Source organism: Mobula hypostoma, chromosome 3, assembly GCF_963921235.1.
Source record: "Mobula hypostoma chromosome 3, sMobHyp1.1, whole genome shotgun sequence".
Lineage (NCBI taxonomy): Eukaryota > Metazoa > Chordata > Chondrichthyes > Myliobatiformes > Myliobatidae > Mobula > Mobula hypostoma.
This window is the reverse complement of record NC_086099.1, coordinates 182,111,181-182,132,727: the sequence shown is the minus strand read 5'-3', so window position 1 is coordinate 182,132,727 and position 21,547 is coordinate 182,111,181. Positions and strand designations below refer to the sequence as shown.

Here is a 21,547-nt window from a genome sequence, read left to right as displayed (position 1 = left end):
AGCACCTGTGAAGAGAGAAATCATAATGTTTCATGTTGATGACCTTTCAACAGATGAAAGGCCATTGTCCTGACGTATTAATTCTGTTTCTCTCTCCATAGACACTACTCGATCAGGTAACTATTCACAGATTTTATGTTTTTAATGCAAATGTACTGCCTTGGTTATAAAAGGGTACACAGAAAAATTCAGTAACTACAGCTCAGTCAAGTTATTTTGGGTGATGGGGACAACTTTCAAAATAATAATCAGGATCAGAATTAATAGGGCCTAACCCAAAATGTCAACAATTAATTACCCCCATTACCACCACTCCCTTCCAATCTTGATGCTGCTGGATCTACTTATTTCTTTCAGTTGATTTGTTTCTGTTCCAGAACTTACAATCATTTGGACAAAGTATGGTTTGTTTAAAGAAAGGCAGCAGAAATTTGTTAGAGGCAGTACAGACGCAGTGGGCCCCATAGTTTCCTTCTGTAGTGTAATTAATCTGTGATTATCCTGAAAGAGGTCCTTGCTATTGTGAATCTGTTATCCAGTCATTACATTGTTCCATTTTTCATCATGTAAAGAGCACTTTGCTGATCAATGGAAACATGCTGTCATTCATAAAGCACATATTCTCTACACATTGAGTGATTCTTTTAATTAAGCTTTTGATAAGTATGCAACTGCTTATAGCCACAGGTAGCGGCAGTCAATCTCACAGTCACCATCTGACATTGAAAATCGATTCAAATAAAGGCCTAGATCTTAGCCCAAAGCCGCAGGCTTTGTGACACTTCTAATATACCTTGGAATTGTTAAATATTAGTCAAAAGGCCAGCCACTTTCACAGAGAAAGAAATAGAAAAAAAACAGAAGAAATTTGGGTCATTTAGTAGACAATGAAATTGATGGAGGTTTTACGGTGGGTTTTTCACCAGCTCAAATGATCTTACAAAGTGTCAGCAACCTTTTGAGTTAACTTACTGTTAAATCAGAGCCCAGTAACTGCAGCTGGGCATGTGCTTAGGCACAAAATGTGTGCATATTCATAATTCACTGAGGGTGAGGTTGGATTTGGAAGTGTGCAGAGGTGACAGCTGGACCTTGCAGACCTGTGTGATTGCGCAGAAGGGTGTGCATGTTTTGTACCTGCAGCATTTCAACAGCCTTCCATAAAATTTGCCTCAATGTTAAGGATAAATAACATGGACTGAATCAATGTTTTAACAAGCATATGTAGCTCCTTAAATGAGTGAATTGGGAATGCCTTGGGTTGGAAATAGCTAAATTAGCCTGGAGATCATTGCTAAGATAATATAAAACTATCTCTGGTAACTATTAGAAATCCATTGGGATGCCAGCAAAACCCAAATTGCCGAGTATGGGCCTGACACAAGAAAAAAGAGAAAAGCCAGAAGTATGACTACTTCACTGTCAGATCAATGATGGCGACAAATTTCCAAACTTTAACTGGAGTCTTCAGATGCCACATTATTTTTAGAGGTTGACAGTAAAAGTACATGGAGAAAAATTATCAAAATGACTGTGGACAAAATGCAAGTTACTTTAACTAACCCATAATTTTAGTAACCTAACCCTTAATGTAAAGCCTATTGTTGCAGTAACCAGACACTTGCTGAAGTCTGTTCCTTATGCTGCACTGGTGAGTATTATGTTTGTTCTTATAAAAGACAAACTTGGTGTGGGTTTATGCTAGAACATTCCATTACTGAACTGCTGCTTAACCAGGTGAACATCATAGCTTCTAGTTCCATAAACCCCTTGCATTGCCCACTTGGAACTGAGGTTCTCTATTATGCACGCATAATCCCACATCTTGAAAGAAAAACAAACACAATACTATGTTTCCATAAACCTTCAAAGAAAGATGATCCTTTCCAACAAAGATATCTTCATTCTGTAGTCTGTCTCTTTTCAACTTCAAATGTGATGAGCAACTACAGTCCTTATCCACTCATGAACTTTCATTCAGTCTCTGAGGTGGTTTGATGGTCCTTTTTTGTCTACTATTTGTTTCCACAGGCGGATTGCTCGCATTTGCTACAATAATATGTATGCCTTTCTGAGAACTCTGATCAATATTTTCATTTTTTACATATGCTGGCCCCTTTGGTGTACTGACAGATGACACGTCACAGCTATGGTTGGAGCATGTGGTAGTAGATCTATGAGGTTTCTTCTCATAGGTTTCCCCACTCCATCTGGAACTGGCAGGAATGTGGAGTTATTTCTCTTACACATATCCTTGCATGGATCACGCGCAGGATTCATGATCTCAGATTTGCACTTGATCTCCAGGCTTTAGGTCTGGTAGGCTTTTCACAGTCCTGTCCTGATACTGTTTCTGTTTTTCTTTCACTTGTACTTTAACCATTTTGACCTTGTGTGCTCCTTTAAGTGTCAACAGGTTTTCATATTAGTTTCATGTTGGGAAGGTTAGTGCATACACATCGACCAATCATCATTTGGGCTGGTGAAAGGTCATTCGGCAGTGGCGCACTTCTGTAAACCACAGAGTTTTGTGGAAATCCTCTTGTCCATCTTGTCCTTACTTCATGAGGCCCTTGACTGAACACACTGCTAGGCCATTAGATTGTGGGTGATGTGGGCTGGAAGTTATACATTGAACGTTGGCAAAGGATTCAAATTCGCAGCTCAAAAATTGTGGAGCATTTCTGATACCACCTCGTATGGAACTCCGCGCCTCACAAACACAATTTTCAGGAAGATGATGACCGCTTTGCTGGATGTTGATTGCAGTGTTGTAACCTCTGGGTAATTGGAAAAGTAGTCTATTACAACAATATGATTTTTCCCATTACAATCAAACAAATCTACTCCAAATTTGAAGTGCAATCTGTCTGGTGCAGGATGTGGTGTGACAGTTCTGCTTGCTTCTTCAGTTTGAAGGTAAGGCATATTTCACATGAAGCAACAGCCTGGCTGATGCCTTGGTTCGTTCTTAGCCAGTACATCATTTCATGAGCTCTACATTTACATTTTTCCTCACCAAGATGTCTTTCGTTTATCTTTGGGAGTATTTCCTTGTGTAGTCTCATTAGAATCTCAAACCTATTCCCTTTGAGATCAAAATGGAACTTCCTGCATGCATGGACAACAGGAGTCACTGTTTCATCTATATGAATTGTGTGCACACCAGGTAAGCATCCAAGCACATCAAAGAGACATCTGCATACCCTTCTATGAGTGTTGTTTGGTCATCTTTGGTCTGTGAAGCCACTATGAAACTCTTTTCATCAGGTTGAGCTTTTCACATGCACTCAGACCTAATAGTGGTTGTACTCTCATTTTCTACGTTCAGTAGCTGTGACTTTTGGTGCTGCCCTTGTGCTTGATGGACACTATCCGCCACCCCCCTCAACATTTTACTGAAACTTTCTCTCCAGCCTGTCATTTCTAATTTCACTAGGTAAATCTTGCTCTTTGCTGTGGACTTGTAATTATCCATGAATAACATATTCATCTGGGCTCTGGTGTCAAGCTTGAATGGAATTAGTCTCTCATTCACAGTCACTGGAATGCCCCATTCTGTTTTACCAGCACCAGCAGTCTATAGAGAATCGACAAAGAATTCCTCCATTTCCTCATCAACTTTGCGCAACTTTCTCTTGGTAGACCCAGATTTGCAGCAATTTGCCAAATGATTCCTTTTCCCACAATTATTGCAGGGCTTTCCACAAACAGGACACATCTTTGGAATGTGACTACCTCTACACATGCTCTTTGCTCTGGGAAACGTCTTGTGCACTGCTCCTCTGCTTTCATAGCACTTACTGCTGTGCCTGCCCTGTGCAGCCCCTTAGCTTGTGCTTGTGTGATCTCTACAGTCCTACACATATACATAGCCTTTTCCAGCATCAAATCTTTTTCACACAGCTATTCTGAGTCCATTACTTGGAATTCCGCACACTATTCTGTCACTAACCAGTGAGTTTCTCAAATCATCCAATTCACAGGACTTGCTTAGTGTGCGTAGCACAACTAAGTACTGGTCGAAGCTAACACCTTGTTTCTGATTACAGGAAGAAAATTTTTATCTCCCAAACATGATGTTTTTAATTGGGGCAAAATACTCTTCAAATGTTGTCATCGGAGTGTCCAACATAAAAGATGTCTGGTCAATTTGAAAGCTGTTACAGATGTCCGAAGCATCTTCACCAAGTACATGCAGAAAAATATTTCATCGGTCCCTCCCACTCTACTAGCAGTTAAATATATATTGAATAGCTGTTTGACACGTTTGCAGTTGCAAGTTAGATTGCTGGTAAACTGCAGAGATTCAGGTGGATTTAGCTTTTCTATGACGGGAACTTTCAGCCTCTCACTGAAAGTTGGTGAATCCGGTGACTGCTGAAGTTCGGGAACAATGTGCTTTCTTGCCTCACTGGCCAGCTTCTCTCTGTCGTAACTAGTGTCCGACCTCACTTGCTGCGAGCACCTTTTGTACCCACGCTGTCCCTTTCTCAGTTGCGTTCATTTGCACTCCCTCACACCATCTACTGACACCATTATGTTTGTACTTAATAAAGACAAACTTTGAGTGGGTTTACGTTGGAACATTTTATAACTGAACTGCTGCTCAATCCTGTGCACCAGCAACCAGGTCACCATTGTAGTTTGCGGTTCCAGGTGAACCCCTCCCATTGCCCTCTGGGAACTGAAGTTCTTTATTATGCACATATAGTAACACTGTGATCACTAGCTGTTGCTGAAGAGAGAGCAGAGTAGCCTCTTGTTTTTACATGGAGCACACAATTTTCTCTCTGTTTTGTACTCGAAACAAGTTGATCACAATGGCAAAAGAAGCTTTTAAAATCAGATTCCAGCATCTGCCTTTTCTTATATCTCTATTTTAAAATCAAATGTACGGTAAAGAATTTCTCAATCAACATATTTGTTTCCTTAGAGCAGAGTCATAGAAAAGTACAACTCAGCAACTGGCCCTTTAGTGCATCTAGTGCATGCCAAACCATTTAAACAGCCTACTCCCATTTACCTGAACTGGAACCGTAGCCTTCCATTCCCCTACTATCCATGTACCCATCAAAACTTCTCTTAAACGTTGAAATTGAGCTTGCATGCACTACTTGTGCCAGCAGCTCATTCCACCCTCTCATGACCCTCTGAGTGAAGATGACTCCCCTCATGGTCCCTTTAAACTTTTCACCTTTCACCCTTAACCTATGACTTCTAGTTACTATAGTCTCACCCAAACTAGCCTACTTGTATTTACCCTATCTAAACCCCTCTTAATTTTGTATACCTCTATCAAATATCCTCTCAGTCTTCTATGTTCCAAGAAATAATGTCCTAACTCATTCAATCTTTCCTTATAACTCAGATCCTCCAGATCTGGTAACATCCTTTGAAAGTTTCTCTGTACTCTTTCAACCTTATTTACATCTTTCCTGTGGCTAGGTTACCAAAGCTGCACACAATACTCCAAATTAAGCCTCACCAATGTCTTATACAACTTCAACATAGCATCCCATCTTCTGTACTCAATATTTTGATTTATCATTCATCAGCTGCAAAATATTTATCCCTTTGACCCCTCTGTGCATGTGAAACAGTACTTTTCAAAGCTCTGATATCTTGTACATAACTCAGAATCAGAAATCGCTGACTTGCTGCAAGAGTACCAATGGAGTTTAACCATCTGTATAGCTTTACATGACAGTATTCAGTCACTATTTGTGTTACGAGAGCATTGTCAAATATAATATCATAATTTATGCAGCCAAAGTCAACCTGTTCAAATATCCTCTTATGCCAACAGCATTTATTCCATTCTGAGAGTATAAAGCCTTTATTTTGCATTGGTATTGAGTGCTTAAACAGGTCCTAATTATCACACCCTTAGAGAGATCTGAAAAAATATCACTCTTTACAGTTTACATAATACCTACATACAATCCAGCTTGGTATAAGAGGCTTTGACTGCATGCTGAAGTCTTTTCATGATATTAAAATAAATACTGATTTGGCTTGATCACAGCCCCCTCCAATACTCTTACTGATCCCCATTCCTCTCACTATCCTCTGATATGCAGGGAGAGAAAGCTTACCTGCACCCACAATATACAGAATACAGTGATCATTAGAATAGCCTAAAGCACTCTTGAAATTGTCTCTTGTCATAATTGATGGTGAGCCTTTAATGAGAGCTGGGAGAGAGGGAAAAAGAGGAAGAGTGATGCACTGTACTTGGCTGGTAAATAGGTTAGAGATAATGAAGATCAAGAAGACCACTTTATTAGGTGCGCTTGTATACCTGCTCGTTAATGCAAATATTTTATCAGCTAACCACGTGCCAGCAATTTAGTGCATGAAAGCATGCAGGCATGGTCAAGATAATCAGACCAAACATCAGAGTGGGGAACAAATGTGATCAAAGTGACTTGGACTGTGGAATGATTGTTGGTGCCAGACAGAGTTGCTTGCATACCTCAGAAACTACTGATCTGCCTGGACTTTCACTAACAACAGGCTCAGGAGTTTACAGAGAATGGCGTGAAAAACCAAAAAATACCAAGTGAGCACAAATTCTGTGGGTGAAAACACCTTTTTAAATGAGAGAGAACACAGGAGAATGGTCAGACCGGTTCAAGCTGACAGGAAAGTGATAGTAACTCAAATAACCACCTGCTACAACGCTGATGTGCCGAAGAACATCTCTGAATGTAGAACACGTTGAAGCTTGAAGTGGATGGAATGCAGCAGAAGATCACAAGCACATACTCAGCTGCCAATTCATCAGTTACAGGAGGTACCTAATAAAGTGGCCACTGAGTGTATGATAGTATTATGAGAGTACTGGTGAAGGTAGAAGTACGGTGGTGATAAAAGTCGTGAGACGTGGCTTAAATCTGAAGCTCAGAAATACAGTGGCTTCAGCCCCACATTCAAATAAAGAGGTTTATAAATGTCCCTTTATCGGTATATGGACCCTGTTCTTCCAGATGCTGCTCGTGTGGTTCTCTCTGCCTTAGAACAAAGCAGCATGGTACTGCGATTCCCAAGATAACACTTCATAGAGGAGAAGTATCTCATATTCTGCCTAAGTATTCTACAACACAAATACAGGAACACTGAATTTTCAAACTTCGGATAATCCACATTCACTCTCCTTCCTCTTACTTTCTTGTACCACCTACCCACACACACCCTATCACCCTGTTTCATCCTCTTGCTTCACCTTGTTCCATCTGCTTATCACCCCCGTATGACACCTACTAGTTCTCCTATCCCTTCCCCTAACTGGTTCCATCTGCCCAACTTCTTTTCCTTATCTGCTTTCACTTATAACCTTCGTTACTTATCAGATTCCACTTCTGCAGTCTCATTTGTCACCACGTACCATCTTCCAGCCTCTGTTTTTACCTCCTCCTACCCTCCACCCACTCAATCAGCCCCCTCTCTCTCCTTATGCATCTCTACTTGTCGCCCATCAGTGACTGTCTCTGGACTCCATCACTATCCTCCCCCTACTTTGCTCTATCTAACCATCATCTCCCTCCTCACTTGGATCCACTCAACACCTGTCAGCTCTCGTCTCACCTCTTTATCTTCTTTATCTCCCCTCTACACCCTCCGTCCTAATGCAGGATCCCAACCTGAAACATCGGCTAACCTGACAGTGGCTACTCAACCCGATGAGCTCTTCCAGCAGTTTGCTTCATGCTCCAGATGCCAGTATCTGCAGACTCTCTTGTGTTAACAAGGCGCAGAATGTGCCATCTCATTCACTTATTGAAAGAAACTAGTGCCTATATTTGGTGTATAGCCTTGTACTTTCCTTTTGCCTGCACTAAACATAGCCACTGTATTTACAAAAAGTAAGAAGTTAATGATTCCTACCATCATGCTGGAAGGTTAGCTATCCAATAGTACCTGTCTATCATCTATCCTGTTTCATGATCTCTTTGTAAAAGCTATTGGGTATGAATATTTATTTTTAGTCAAATAAATTGAGACAATTGACATTTAACGAAAGCATTGGTTGGAAATATTTTCACTTAAAAATAAGAACAAATATATCTGTTTTTGTTTCCCCCAAAAATCTCAGACTTAGCTAATTCCAGCACCAAATATCAAATTAAAACTAATTTTGCTGGGCAGGACTTATGTGCTTCAGTTATACTAATTATGGTGTTACAGGGAGTAGCTGGTTCAATATTCAAAAGGACAATGTCATTATTGTATCAAATAACAGAAAGCTATCACCAGTTATAAATGTAAAAAGTTCAGTGTTGTCACTTCAGCCTGTTAGTACTCTGCATCCAAAATTCATTCTATTGATAGCAATACACTTTATTGAAATGATCTTTGTTGACAGGGGTACAATGCATTTACATTACTATGTATTGTGCTTTGATTTGCCAAATGAGGAAGAATTTCTTGTCAATGAAGCTTTGGTATAAAGTTGTGTTATCATATGAAACTTCTGTTGGGTAAACACAAAAGGTCTTTCAATCATATCCAATGATATCACAGTTCAAACATTCCATTGTATATGATAATATTTATGAATGGCACATAAGTTATTGATTTACCATGTTCATTTCCAAGGTTCCGATCGCTGGCGGGGCGTAGATCCTGAAATGAACCCTGTCCCAATATCCAGTCAAAGTTATCTGCCAGAGAATTCTTCCAACCACATTGTCCATTCTCAAAGGTGCAGGATGTTCCACATTCTTTTTCATCTGTGTTGTCGCCACAGTCATCTAGAAAATCACAGCTCTGTTCTGTATGATAACATCTTCCATTCTGGCATGCCAAATAATTGGGTGGACAGGATCCTGCGAAAAACGAGTATTTCTCATGAGTAAGTTTAAGCAGGTTATATAGGATCACTGGCTTGTGTATTATAGTTGGTCAGCTGAACCTTCAATGAAATTGGTTCACTGGAAGTTTATTTTTACGTTTGGTCTACTCACTCACCAGAAGGGCTGTTTGAAGGAAAATTCCTTTTTTGCAATGTTACCTTTAAAACCTGCTGCTATAGAATTTTATTGCTTATTGCATTTACTACTATTTAAAATTGTAAAAAATAATTTGATTGCCTTGAAATGAACATTAACAGCAGGAAAGATACTTCCCACACACAAACTTACAATATAATCAAACTACTATGTAGGCAGCAATTTAATTGATGTGAATCTCTTGCTCTACTTGAGCACTAATTTTGGTGGAACTAAAGTTCTGTTTGAAGCCTTTGAAACCACATTGACTGGTGAGCAACTTTCATTGGCCGTAAGTATTGCCAACCAATATAATTATGGAATAAAGCCAAATTAACTTGATCCAGTCCTCATCAGTGTCAACAATTTCCAGCAGCCATTGATATCCACTGATCATTTGCAAGGCTTTCAACTGATTCTAATGTTTTTAGCTTTGACACTGAGAGAATAAACTGATACTTCCATTGGCATCCCAACTGAAATCAATTAGCGCTACATACATAGTGTATAAATTCTGCAAATATTCACATCTGTTATGTACTTACACATAAGCATGTGCCAATATAGATCCCTTGTATGTAGCACTATATGCTTTTGGGATTCAATTCCCTTGAAGTTAATGGAGATGAACTTTGAAGGCAGAGTAAAATCACAAGTCTTCTTGTGATATTATCCAGTATGAATTTTCAAGATTTGCTTTTTTTCATACATATATATTTTATTGGACTCACAGGAAATGGATGAAATAAATGCATCCTATTTTTGGAACATCTAAGCTTTTCAAACTACAACAAAAAAAACCTTCAAATTCCCATACACCTCATAGCATCAATAGATTCCTGGAAATCCCTGTAAACCTGAGGTGCCACAGAATCATCAGCAGAAAATCCTAGCATTAGTTCTCATGCCAAGCTCTCTTTCCTTAACTACTAGGAAGATGAAACTTTCCCCTTAAGTTTATGTACATTTTAAAAAGAAAATAATAGGTAATTTCTTACTTTTTCCTCACAACCAGTTGCAACCTAATACCAGAAATCAGCTGGCTTTTCCGTTTTTGTAATTTCCTTTTTGGTTTTGTATTACCTTCTGTATCAGCGGACAATGCTCGTTAATGCAAATATTTAATCAGCCAGTTATGTGGCAGCAACTCAATGCAGAAAAGCATGCAGACACGGTCAAGAAATTCACTTGTTGTTTAGACCAAATTTCAGAATGGGGGTGAGATGGGACTTAAGTGACTTTGGCTGTGGAATGAATGTTGTTCCCGAAGAAGTTGTTTGGGTATCTCAGAATCTGCAGAGCTTCTGGGATTTTCACACACAGCAGTCTCTAGAGCTTTCAGAAAATGGTGCAAGTACAAAAAAAAGGCAGCTCTGTTAGTGAAAATGCTTTGTTAATGAGAGAGGTCAGAAGGGAATGGACAGACTAGTTCAATTTGCCAGGAAGGCAACAGTAACACTAATAATTATGTATTACAACAGTAGTGTGCAGAAGAGCATCTCTGAACGCATATGTCAAACCTTGAAGTGGATAGGCTACAGCATCAGACAGTCATAAACATGCACTCCTGTGAGGTACCCAATAAAGTGGCGACTGAGTGCATACAGTATATACAAACAAAGCAAGCACATTTGATGTCCTGATGTGCAACTTTCTATAAGTTGGAAAGGCATTATTCGGCTATTTCTGTTTCCATACTTTAAGAGGTTTGTGTTGGCGGGTGGCCAAGTGGGTGTCAGTCTAGTGACCTGAAGGTCGCTAGTTCGAGCCTTAGCTGAGGTAGCATGTTGTGTCCTTCAGCAAGGCACTTAACCACACATTGCTCTGCGACGACACCAGTGCCAAGCTGTATCGGCCCTAGTGCCCTTCCCTTGGACAACATTGGTGGCGTGGAGAAGGAAGTCTTGCAGAAGGGGAACGGCCGGTCTTCCATACAACCTTGCCCAGGCCTGCGCCCTGTAAACTTTCTAAGGTGCAAATCCATGGTCTCACGAGACTAACTGATGCCTATAACGATACATTAAGAGATTTACATAGAAAGTTTGGATACAAAAGTTTATCCATAAAATGTTTTAAATTGATCTTAGAAACCATGCCCATAATTTAACATTAGACAAGATTAGACAATTTTTTTTGTGATATCATTCTTGAGGAACGTTGTATCATTTTTTAATGCATGCATTTCTAAATGACAATAAACGAGGACTGAGTGTCCTCATAATCTAATCTAATCTAATAGCCCCAATTTGGTTAGCCAACTGTTGCAAAACAGCTGACGCTGCCTTTTCAGCTCCAGGGACAGAGGAACAATTCTGATCAGCAGAACTCTTAATATGAAGTTTTTCCATTTAGCCTCTTTCACTGATGCAAGAAGATATGAGAAATTTTACATAAAAAGGCACAATCCATATATTTTCCTTGAACGCATGTCTGTGGGTCAGAGTGGTTTCTGAATGCTTTTCCAACATTATTCCAAAACCCTACACTTGTACCTAATGTACGATCTAAAGCTTTTTGCATAAACTTAAAGTAGTTTCTACTTAATAAAATAGCATGAGTACAAAAAGATCTCAAAAAATTGGATAAACCATTCCACTACTAGTTTGTATGACTGCATTAGTGCTCAGCTTAACTGTTAAATTCTCTTTCTTAAATGATAACATTTTCAAAATTCCTTTCATCCTACAGATGCTTCTCAACCTGCTGAGTTCTTCCAGCACATTGTTTGTTGCTTCAGAATCCAGCATCTGCAGTCTTTTCTGCCTCCATGATCCCTTAATTGGGAATTAATATATTTTCAGCATTGGGTTTGAATATATTTTTTCCAGCTGACTGTAAGTGAAAGCTGCATATCTACATGGAATCTCCTGTTCACTTAGTGCAGATACAGCCCTTCATGTAGGCTCCTGTGTGACCATCTTCCATGGATTATTTATCTGATAACCTTAAATAGTTACGACAGACTCAATCAAGTTTTTCATCAGAGTTTTAAAGTTGCACTATTTCATTTCACTGAGGTTAACAATTTGCTGAAAATGTCTCATTTTCTCTATTTCTTTCAATCATGGATCAATAATCATTCAAGTTTTCCTTGGAATGTTATTATGAAGAATAAGAAGAATTCAGAAGTGACAAGGGTACTTGATAGTTTTTCTTTGAAGTCTAATAGCCATGAAAAACAGTGGCACATAGTAGCATAGTGGATAGTGCCAATGCTTTACAGTGCCAGTTGTAAGAATAGGGTTTGATTCCTGCAGAGATCTCTAAGGAGTTTATATGCTCATGACTATGTGGGCTTCCTCTGGGTGCACTGCTTTCACAGTCCTTGATCCAAAGTTCTCCAAGCGGACCACAAACTTGTCATTGGGTTTGGGGGTTTGGAGGCTTGCAGGTCTCAATGACCCGGAGAGCTACGTTGGCTGGAGTCTGAACTTTACGCTTTGGCTCTTGGCAGGGTCACCCATGCCAAACGGGTAAAAGGGTAGAGGACAGACCACGAGTAGTCCACTGGTCCTCCAGGTTCAGGGGTTCAGCTCAGGACTAACAACTCTGACTGGTAAATCAAAATTGTTAAGGAAACAGCGATAAAGAATTGTTCTACGTTTGAGTGTGATGGTATTCCTGAATCTCCACCTGGGACTTGCATGACTGACAATAGTGAAAACCAAGAGGAAGGTATTGAAATAATGAAGGAAGCCCTGAGCACCGCCAGAGATGGAGGACCTTCACTGCTGCCCTAAATGCTGGGGGCGTAATGGGCAGTAAGCAGGTTTTGCAAAATAGAGTAATTCTCTGCCTGTGCACATGCCTCTTAACTGCTGCTATTGTATTTGCTTCTATGCCTTCCCCGGGGCAGGATTTTAAAGGGACACTCCTTCCCCTAATCTCAGCCCCAGTCCTAGATTACTAACTCTTTCCCATCTGAACTAGCTCAGGATCTTAAATGTTTCAATTCCAAATTTCAATGAACATAGGTCAAAAATAATCAATCATTCCACATAAAACAAACCCTTTATGCACTGTGGAGGTATAGCTATCCACTGGATCCTCTGCTTTCCTTCTACATCCCAAAGGCGCATGGATTATTAGGTTACTTAGCCATTGTACATTGGCTGAAGTGGTTAGGTGAGTGGTAGAATCTGGGAGGAGTTGATAAGAATATAGGGGTAATAAAATAATTAAATTCTACCCAGATTAGTGCAGACTAGAGAGTAGTTGATGGTTGGTACAGGTCCAGTGGGCTAAAGAGGTTTATCATTCTATCTATGGCTTTTACCATTCCTTCAACAGCCTTAAGTAATGAACCCAAAGCTGAATGATTAACCCCAGGTATAGGTACACAAGCACACTGAAGCATAACTTCCCTAATGTTATGAAAATAAAAAAATGCCATTGTTGGAATTTTGAAGTAACAATTAAAAAGCTGTGAACGCTACAGATCAGGTAACAGCTATTGAAAGAAACACCTTCACTGCGTCTGTAAAAAACAGGATTTCCTAATGATCAATCAATTTAATTCCCCCCTTCCATTGGGCAGAAAATACAACAGTTTGAGAGCACGTTACACCAGGCTCAATGACAGCTTTTATCCTGCTGTTAGAAGTCTATTAAATGAAGTCCTAATATGATAAGATGAACTCTTGTCCTTACAATTTAACACGTTATGGCCCTGTACCTTATGGTCTATTTGCACTGCACTCTCTCTGTAGTTTTTTGGACTTTAATTTGCATTTTGTTATTGTTGCACCTTGTGCTACCTCAGTGCACTGTGTACTAATCTGATATGTATGAAAAGTATGCAAGACAAACTCTTCACTGAACCTCAGACCATGTGACAGTAATAAACCAATCTATCAATTTAACTTACCAATACCCAAGTCACTTCTACACAGCAGCAGTTTAAAGCTTTCTCAACTTAGCTAGCAAACTGCTGACCAGCAGCAATCCCTGTCATTACCTTCTACTCGCTTTTCTGATGCAGTCCTTCAAAACCAAGGATTACTTTATGTATTCTAATACTGATGTGATAATGAGATGCTTGATCAGTTGTGAGGGATGAACCCCCTGCATTTATATTGGGTTTCTTTATGGTGGACTTGAGATTCTCAGTGCCATGCCAAGACCTCCTTCTCCACCAAGTTTTCTCCAGGTGATTGTATCCATGACTGAAATTTGGGGTCAGCTTTTCAGCCACTGGACAGGGATTTCTCAGGAAAGTACCAACAATAATTTTCCTGATGGCAGGCAGTAGAGACCTCCATATTAGGTACTGTGGTCTATTTGCTTGAAGATAGTCATGATTACAAATGTGGATGATGAGGTTTGTTACGTTTCTTTCCAGTGGATCTGAGAGTCTTTTTCAGGAACCAGTCTGATCATGAGGGACTGGATTTTTAACTCACAAATGGCCTGTTTGTCTTTGTCACTCTGAAGACTGGAGCACAACAATGTTCACTTCACCCATGGCCAGTGAGGTACTGATAACTGTTGGAATGACAACAGCTTTATTACCTCTGTCAATTTGATCCTGAAATACCAGTAATGACAAGAAGCATTGCTACAAGAAAATCCACACTGGACTCCCCAGAATCCTGCAGGAATAACTCGTTCTTGGCAGGCAACCTGAGGATACTCTCAGAAACAGGAGCTGAAGAGCAACCACAATGAATGGACTGCTTTGAAGTCCACAACTGTCCAGATACCGGGGAAGAAGGTCTTGGTTTCTCTACCACGAAGGAGTGATATGGGTTTGATTGGAATGACCAAAAGTGAATTAACCTTCCAGGATTGGAAATTTGTCCATACCTCAAGAAAAAAGAGGCAGCTCTTTTCTCACCTGAAGGCTGACACCCAGCTGAAACCCTGGGAGCAGAATTACAGCAGGCGAGTAGGAAAAACATGGGCAGTCCAGTACTCAAGCTCTCATTCTGCTGAAAGCTAAGTGAACTAATCAGAGACAAAATGGCAGTCGGTGTTTACCGGAAGGTATATGTTAATAATGACTTCCTCAGATATGACCCTGTCCTTGATGCAAATGCCCTTAATTCTATCCCACAGGCACATAACTCTATCCTGATATTCTTAAGTTTCAGGGTGGTTCTCCAGTGACAACAGAGGAAGATTCAAGTTCTTAAGCAAATTTCTAGGAAGAATAGAAAGTTGTTGCATTCCACATTTCAAATTCTAGCTTTGATAATCTCATTATATTCATGTCTGACCTGCCATAAAACAGTTAACATTTCAGTTTGTCTTCAGCAAAGAAATTCAATGTGAATTAATTATTTATAATTTTCACAAGGACAAAATAAGGTATCAGGTCTTTCCCCATTATTTATTGAATCTTTTTATTTGATTTTGAAGAGAGATGAATCCTCAGAACAGCACTAAATACTGCTATGGAGGCTATATTTTTGGTAGATTGTCCACCATTCTGTATCTCATTCATTTTTGCACTAGATTAACCATAGGGCAGAAATCTTGCCCTGAAAGCTATTTCAACCAGTTAGCAGCCATTGCAATTTTTACTTGATGATTTTTACTTCAGGATGTCAGCTCATTATAAGAAATGTCTCAAATTCACTGAAATGTGCTGCAGGAAATCAGCAGATTGAAGAGCAGCCGTGCGGGAAAGGGATTTGCTGACATTTTGGATCAAAACCCTACAGTAGGACTGAGAGTGGTATGAAGAGTAGAAGGTGAATGGTGATACCAAGGTGATTGGTGGACTGAGGAGAGGTGCAGGATGATGAGTAGATGGGTCAATGCTAGGCAGGAAGTTGGGGGTAGGATGGAAAGGGCATTATGGGGATTTTGTGCCTGTGAAAACTGATCTAAGTAAACAGTAAATTCAACTTTGTAATACATATAAAAGATTTGACAAAAATATAGATGAGCATTATCTGCAAACTTTAGTAAGTTTGCAGATGATTCTAAAATTGGCTAGTGGTGCAAGCCCATAGTCTCCTGAAAACAGCAACATGAGTAGACAAGGAGTGATAGAAAAGTGGAATGGCAAGCTTGTCTTCATCAGAGCATGGAGTCTAACAATCAGGGAATTATGTTGCACTCCCATAAACTGTTGGTTTACGTTAGTGGAGCAAGGTGTGCATTTCTCTTCACTGCACTACAAAAAAGTTGTGGAAACTTCCAAGAGGGTCCTATAGCTCACCAGGAATTTGCCTGGATTGGAGAGTACTCACTATAAGGAAAGGATGGACAAACTTGGATTGATTTTTGCTGGCACGTCAGAGGTTGAGGGGAGACCTCATCGAAGTTAAAACATTGCAAGAGGCATAGATAGAATAGATCATAATACATAGAACAGTTCGACAAAGGAACAGGTCCTTCAGTCTACAATGCGTGTGTCAGTCATAAGTTAAAGTGTAAATATTTGCCTGTACCTTATGTTACGTACCCCGTAACTGGGTTGCCAAACCAGCAGAAATTGATCACTCAGTTGGAGTCTGGAGTACTAGAACTAAGAAAGTTTTATTAAAGAAACAAGCAACACAGTAATCGAAAGGATAATAAATGCAACAGTTCAGCAATGATAAACATACATGTGCACAGAATTTAGATAACAGCATCAATCAAGCTCTATCGTTGTCTAGGGATAAATGACCAATTTCAAAGTGACACAAAATTCAGTCCAATTTAGTAGTTCAGTTTGCAGTAATCGTTGCCATGGTGATGGACAACGTGGGGGGGAGAGAGAGAGAGAATGGGAACGACTGATCATTCAGACACGGCTTCCACTCACAGACCGGCGATATGGCTCACAAACAGCTTTTGGGCAGGTCCTTGGTGATGTCACCTGAGGTCACCGACTGTGACCCCTCCTCCAGATGCGGTCGATCCTCTGCAGTGAACCCGGCACCCAAGCAAGGGCGGACACACACCGGGTTCCCGCTGATCGTACCTTTCCACCCTATGAGTTGTCCGATACTTCCCACCAACTCGTGAAAGGCGCACCGCTTCCAGGGTCTCGTTACCTCGGGTGTCGTGTGTCTTGCCTTAGCGAACCTGTCCCTTTTTATCCCCCTGCTGGGGTATCGTCTGTCCATCACTTCAAACAGTTCAGGGTTCAAAGGGGGAGCCGCTCCAGACAGCTCTCTACACATCTCCAGGTGCTGTTTCATTGTGTCCCTTATCTCTCTCTTGAAGACAGGTGGCAGACCAACTGCTGATCACACAGGACAGCTAACATCTTATCTATGTGTATTCATCACAATGAACAAATATTATTATTTATGTGCCTGTCTAAATGCCTCATAAACACCACTAGCTTACTTGCTTTCACTACCACCCCTGAAAAGGGTTCCAGTCACCCTACACTCTTTATGTAAAGGCGTTACCCAATACTTCTCCATTAACCTCTCCCACTGCCCCCAATCTACACTCTACAGTTATGTCTCCAGTATTTTACATTCCTGTGCTAGGGGAAAGAAATTTTGATGATCTACCCTATTTATCCATTGTTCTACCAAGAGAGGCTAGACAGTTTGAATCTGTGTTTATTGAAATTTAGAAAATATATAGGATGACTTCATTGAAGCATGTAAATTCCCAAGGGGGTAGATAGATTTTGAGATTTTTCATAATAAGAGGACATAGCTACAAAATACATTCCCTGGCCAACTTATTAGGTACACCTGCTCGTAAAACAAACTTCTAATCAGCCAATCATATGGCAGCAACTCAATGCATGAAAGTATGCAGACGTGGTTGAGAGGTTCAGTAGCTGCTTAGAGTGGGGAAGAAATGTGTCCTTCCAGTTCATCCTCAAAATCTTTCATAAGGTTCTTTGGTGGTATTGTTCCAGGGCTTTCAGGTGTCTACTGTAGGTGGTCTATGATTCAGCTCCATACAGTTATGTAGGAAGGACGACTGCTCTATAGACCAAAAGTTTTCTTTAGACCTGTAGGTTGCGGTCTTCAAAGGTTCTTATCCTTAATCTTGCATGGACTCCACTAGCACTACTCAGGTGCTGGCTGATCTATGTTGATGTCTACTTTTGAGGAGAGAATGTTGCTAAAGTAAGGAAAATGGTCCACATTTTCAAGAGCTAGATCGTCAGCTCTTATGGAGGACTGGACAAATAGCTGGATAAATGGATAATGTATTCAGGAGCATGTGCACCACCCCTTTTTCTGAAGTCAATGACCAGCTCTTTTGTTTTGCTGACATTGAGAGAAAGGTTGCTGTCATGATATCATGTCATTAAATTCTCTATCTCCTTCCTGTACTCCGACTCATCATTTTTTGAGATGCAGCCCACTCCAATATGCTGTGTATTTAATATTTCAATAATACTTGAGTAATATTGGAAACAAGCTGTTAATTAACCATTTTTTGTTTGTTTAAATAATTCATACAGGAGTGAGATATGCCAACTAGTGGAGTGGTGCCGCAGCAACAACCTGGCACTTAACGTCAGTAAGACGACAGAGCTGATTGTGGACTTCAGGAAGGGTAAGGCGAAGGAACACATACCAATCCTCATAGAGGGATCAGAAGTGGAGAGAGTGAGCAGCTTCAAGTTCCTGGGTGTCAAGATCTTTAAGGATCTAACCTGGTAGATGTAGTTATATGTAGTTAAATGTAGTTATAAAGAAAGCAAGACAGCTTCTATACTTTATTAGGAGTTTGAAGAGATTTGGCATGTCAACAAATACACTCAAAAACTTCTATGGTTGTACCGTGGAGAGCATTCTGACAGGCTGCATCACTGTCTGGTATGGAGGGGCTACTGCACAGGACCGAAAGAAGCTGCAGAAGGCTGTAAATCTAGTCAGCTCCATCTTGGGTACTAGCCTACAAAGTACCCAGGACACCTTTAGGGAGCGGAGTCTCAGAAAGGCAGCGTCCATTATTAAAAACCTCCAGCACCCAGGGGATGCCCTTTTCTCACTGTTACCATCAGGTAGGAGGTACAGAAGCCTGAAGGCACACACTCAGTGATTCAGGAACAGCTTCTTCCCCTCTGCCATCCAATTCCTAAATGGACATTAAAGCTTTGGACACTACCTCACTTTTTAAAAAATATACAGTATTTCTGTTTTTGAACAAATAAAAAATCTTTTCAATATACATAATTGATTTACTTGTTTATTTATTATTACGTTTTATTTTATTTATTAATATTATTTTTTCTCTTTGCTGAAACTGCTGCTGCTCAGTTAACAAATTTCACATCACATGCCGGTGATAATAAACCTGATTGTGATTCATTATGGCTGATATGTATGAAGTACATTATCCTGATGTCAGATCATACATGCATGCCCCACTTAAAGTAAAAAACAAAGTTAGACCCACATTCCTGGCTCTTTTGTTTTCCCTTCAATTAGTTTTTATGTTTTGGAGTTACAAAAGATAACAGTGGTGATGAGGAAGTTTTTAAAAAACACAAGACAACTACTTACTTTTTGAAGTACAGTGAGAAATGGTTGAGTAAAAAAAAACAGTACAGCATATGCTCTTCAGAAAAGGAGACAGACACGGTCGAATTAAAACCAGGCCAGAAACAAAAGAATTCATGTGTTCATAAATAGTGAGTACTAGATAATAACAACCATAAAAAAGAGCAGAAATGGCTGGTGATATCAGAATGATTGACTTGCTTGATTACACAACACATAACTGGATGTTGCACATGGAACAGATTGAGCAATATTTTAAAGCAAATGAAATAACCAAGGAGAAACAAGTATCAGTTTTGCTGAGAGAATTGTGTTTGAAATTTAATTGCTCCAACCAAACCAGCCAAAATGAGCTTTGCTGATATTGTGAAAGTAACACAGGACCATTTAGAACCAAAACCATTATTGATCGCAGAGCACTTCAGGTTTCAAATGGAAGGGGAGTCCAATTCGGCTTGCATCGCAGAATTGAAAGAGCTGTCTGAGCATTATCAATTTGACAATGGGCTTGATGATGCACTGAGAGAATATTTAGTTTGTGGAATCGTACAAGAAAACAATCAAAACAGGCTCCTATCTGAAGCACAAATTACATTCGAAAGAGCAGTTGAAATCAATGAAATTAGTAGATAGAGACACAATTGAATTGGAGTCAGGAATGAAAGTGAGCATGAACAAATCTAAAATGTCTAAACAGAAGCAGGCTTGGCCAAACAAATTGTGTTATCGTGTCTCAGGGGCTCACGTACATGAGACCAATGCTGGTTTAAAGGTGAAACTTGCAGAAAATGCAACAAAGTAGGACACATACAAAGAGCACATTGGGCAGACAAAAATAAATGGACCACACAGGAAAGAGAAAAAGATAAAAAGACAAGTTGCAGTTTCAAAAAGAGCACTTATTTGCATGAAGTTGATGAAAAATCTGATAAGGAGGAGAGTGACACAGGACTGGGTCACCTTGGGATTTACAATGTGAAGACTCACAATAGAAAAGCAATATGGCTTACACCAAAAGTGAGTGGCAATTTAATTAAAGTGGAATTGGACTCTCATTTGGCTTTTTCAGTAGTTCCACAAAGTGAGTTTGAATGGCATCTTAAAGATACTGAACTGAAGCTTATCCAACTAAGAACTTACACTGGAGAAAAGATAACTCCTGTGGGAATGGCATTCATTACACTGAAGTGCAATAACTAACAAGCCATATTGGACTCACATGTGGTAAAATCAGGAAGACCAGCTTTGTGGGTCTGTGATTGGCTGAGATAATCACAAATTTATTGAAGATCTAGCCATCGTTTGCATGCCACATCCCTTATAATAGAGTCACTGAAAGTGAATTAAGAAAGGTACTGGATGATACCACAGCAGTGTTCAAGGATGGCACTGAAAAACTTGGAAATATCAAGGGTAAAACAGTGTTAAATGGAAGTGCTTCATCCAGGTTTTGGAATGCCCATATGATTCCTTATAGCATCCGTGATAAAGTAGACAGTGAGCTAGATCGCATGAAGGCTGAAGGAATTCTTTCCAAGGTTGCATGGAGCCCATGAGCAATGCCAGTGGTACCACTAGCCAAGAAGAGTGGATTTGTCAGGATCTGTGGTGATTTTCAGGCCCCTATTCAACCCAGTACTGAATGTAGATCAATACCCTCTGTCCAAGATAGAGGATATCTCTGCAAACCCTTCTGGGCTTAGCTGACGCCTACCTACAGATGAAAATGGAAGAAGACTCCAAAGTGTTTCTCAGCATATATACTCACAAAGAACTTTATCACCATAATAGTCCTATTTTTGGAGTAGCATCTCCACCTGCACTCTGGCAGAAAGACAGGTGCTGCAAGGCTGCCCAGGCACCCAGTGTTACCTTGGATGATGTCATTCTTACCAGTAAGGATGACAAGGAACATCTCCAAAATCTCAAGACAGTATTAAGGAGATTAGTAGATTATAGGCTCAGTGCCTGATACAGCAAGTCTGAATTCTTTAACCAAGCATCCCTTACTGTGCTCACACCATTAATGCGCAAGTGTTTACAAGTGAGAAAATTTAAGCAGTGGTGGATGTCCCATGTCCAAAGAACATGTCATAGTTGCAGTCTTTTTAGGATTTGTCAATTATTATAATA

The 21,547-nt window shown here is 40.0% G+C and overlaps 1 protein-coding gene across 2 annotated transcripts in view; it reads right to left on the bottom strand.

Annotated features, from left to right (window-relative positions):
* The window catches only part of malrd1 (MAM and LDL receptor class A domain containing 1), a 392,346-nt gene that overhangs the window by 166,249 nt on the left and 204,550 nt on the right, over positions 1-21,547 (bottom strand). For both annotated transcript variants that reach the window (XM_063044212.1, XM_063044213.1), the window contains one exon: positions 8,586-8,831. In XM_063044212.1, coding sequence (XP_062900282.1) covers positions 8,586-8,831 — 246 coding nt within the window. The remainder of the gene's footprint in view (positions 1-8,585; positions 8,832-21,547) is intronic.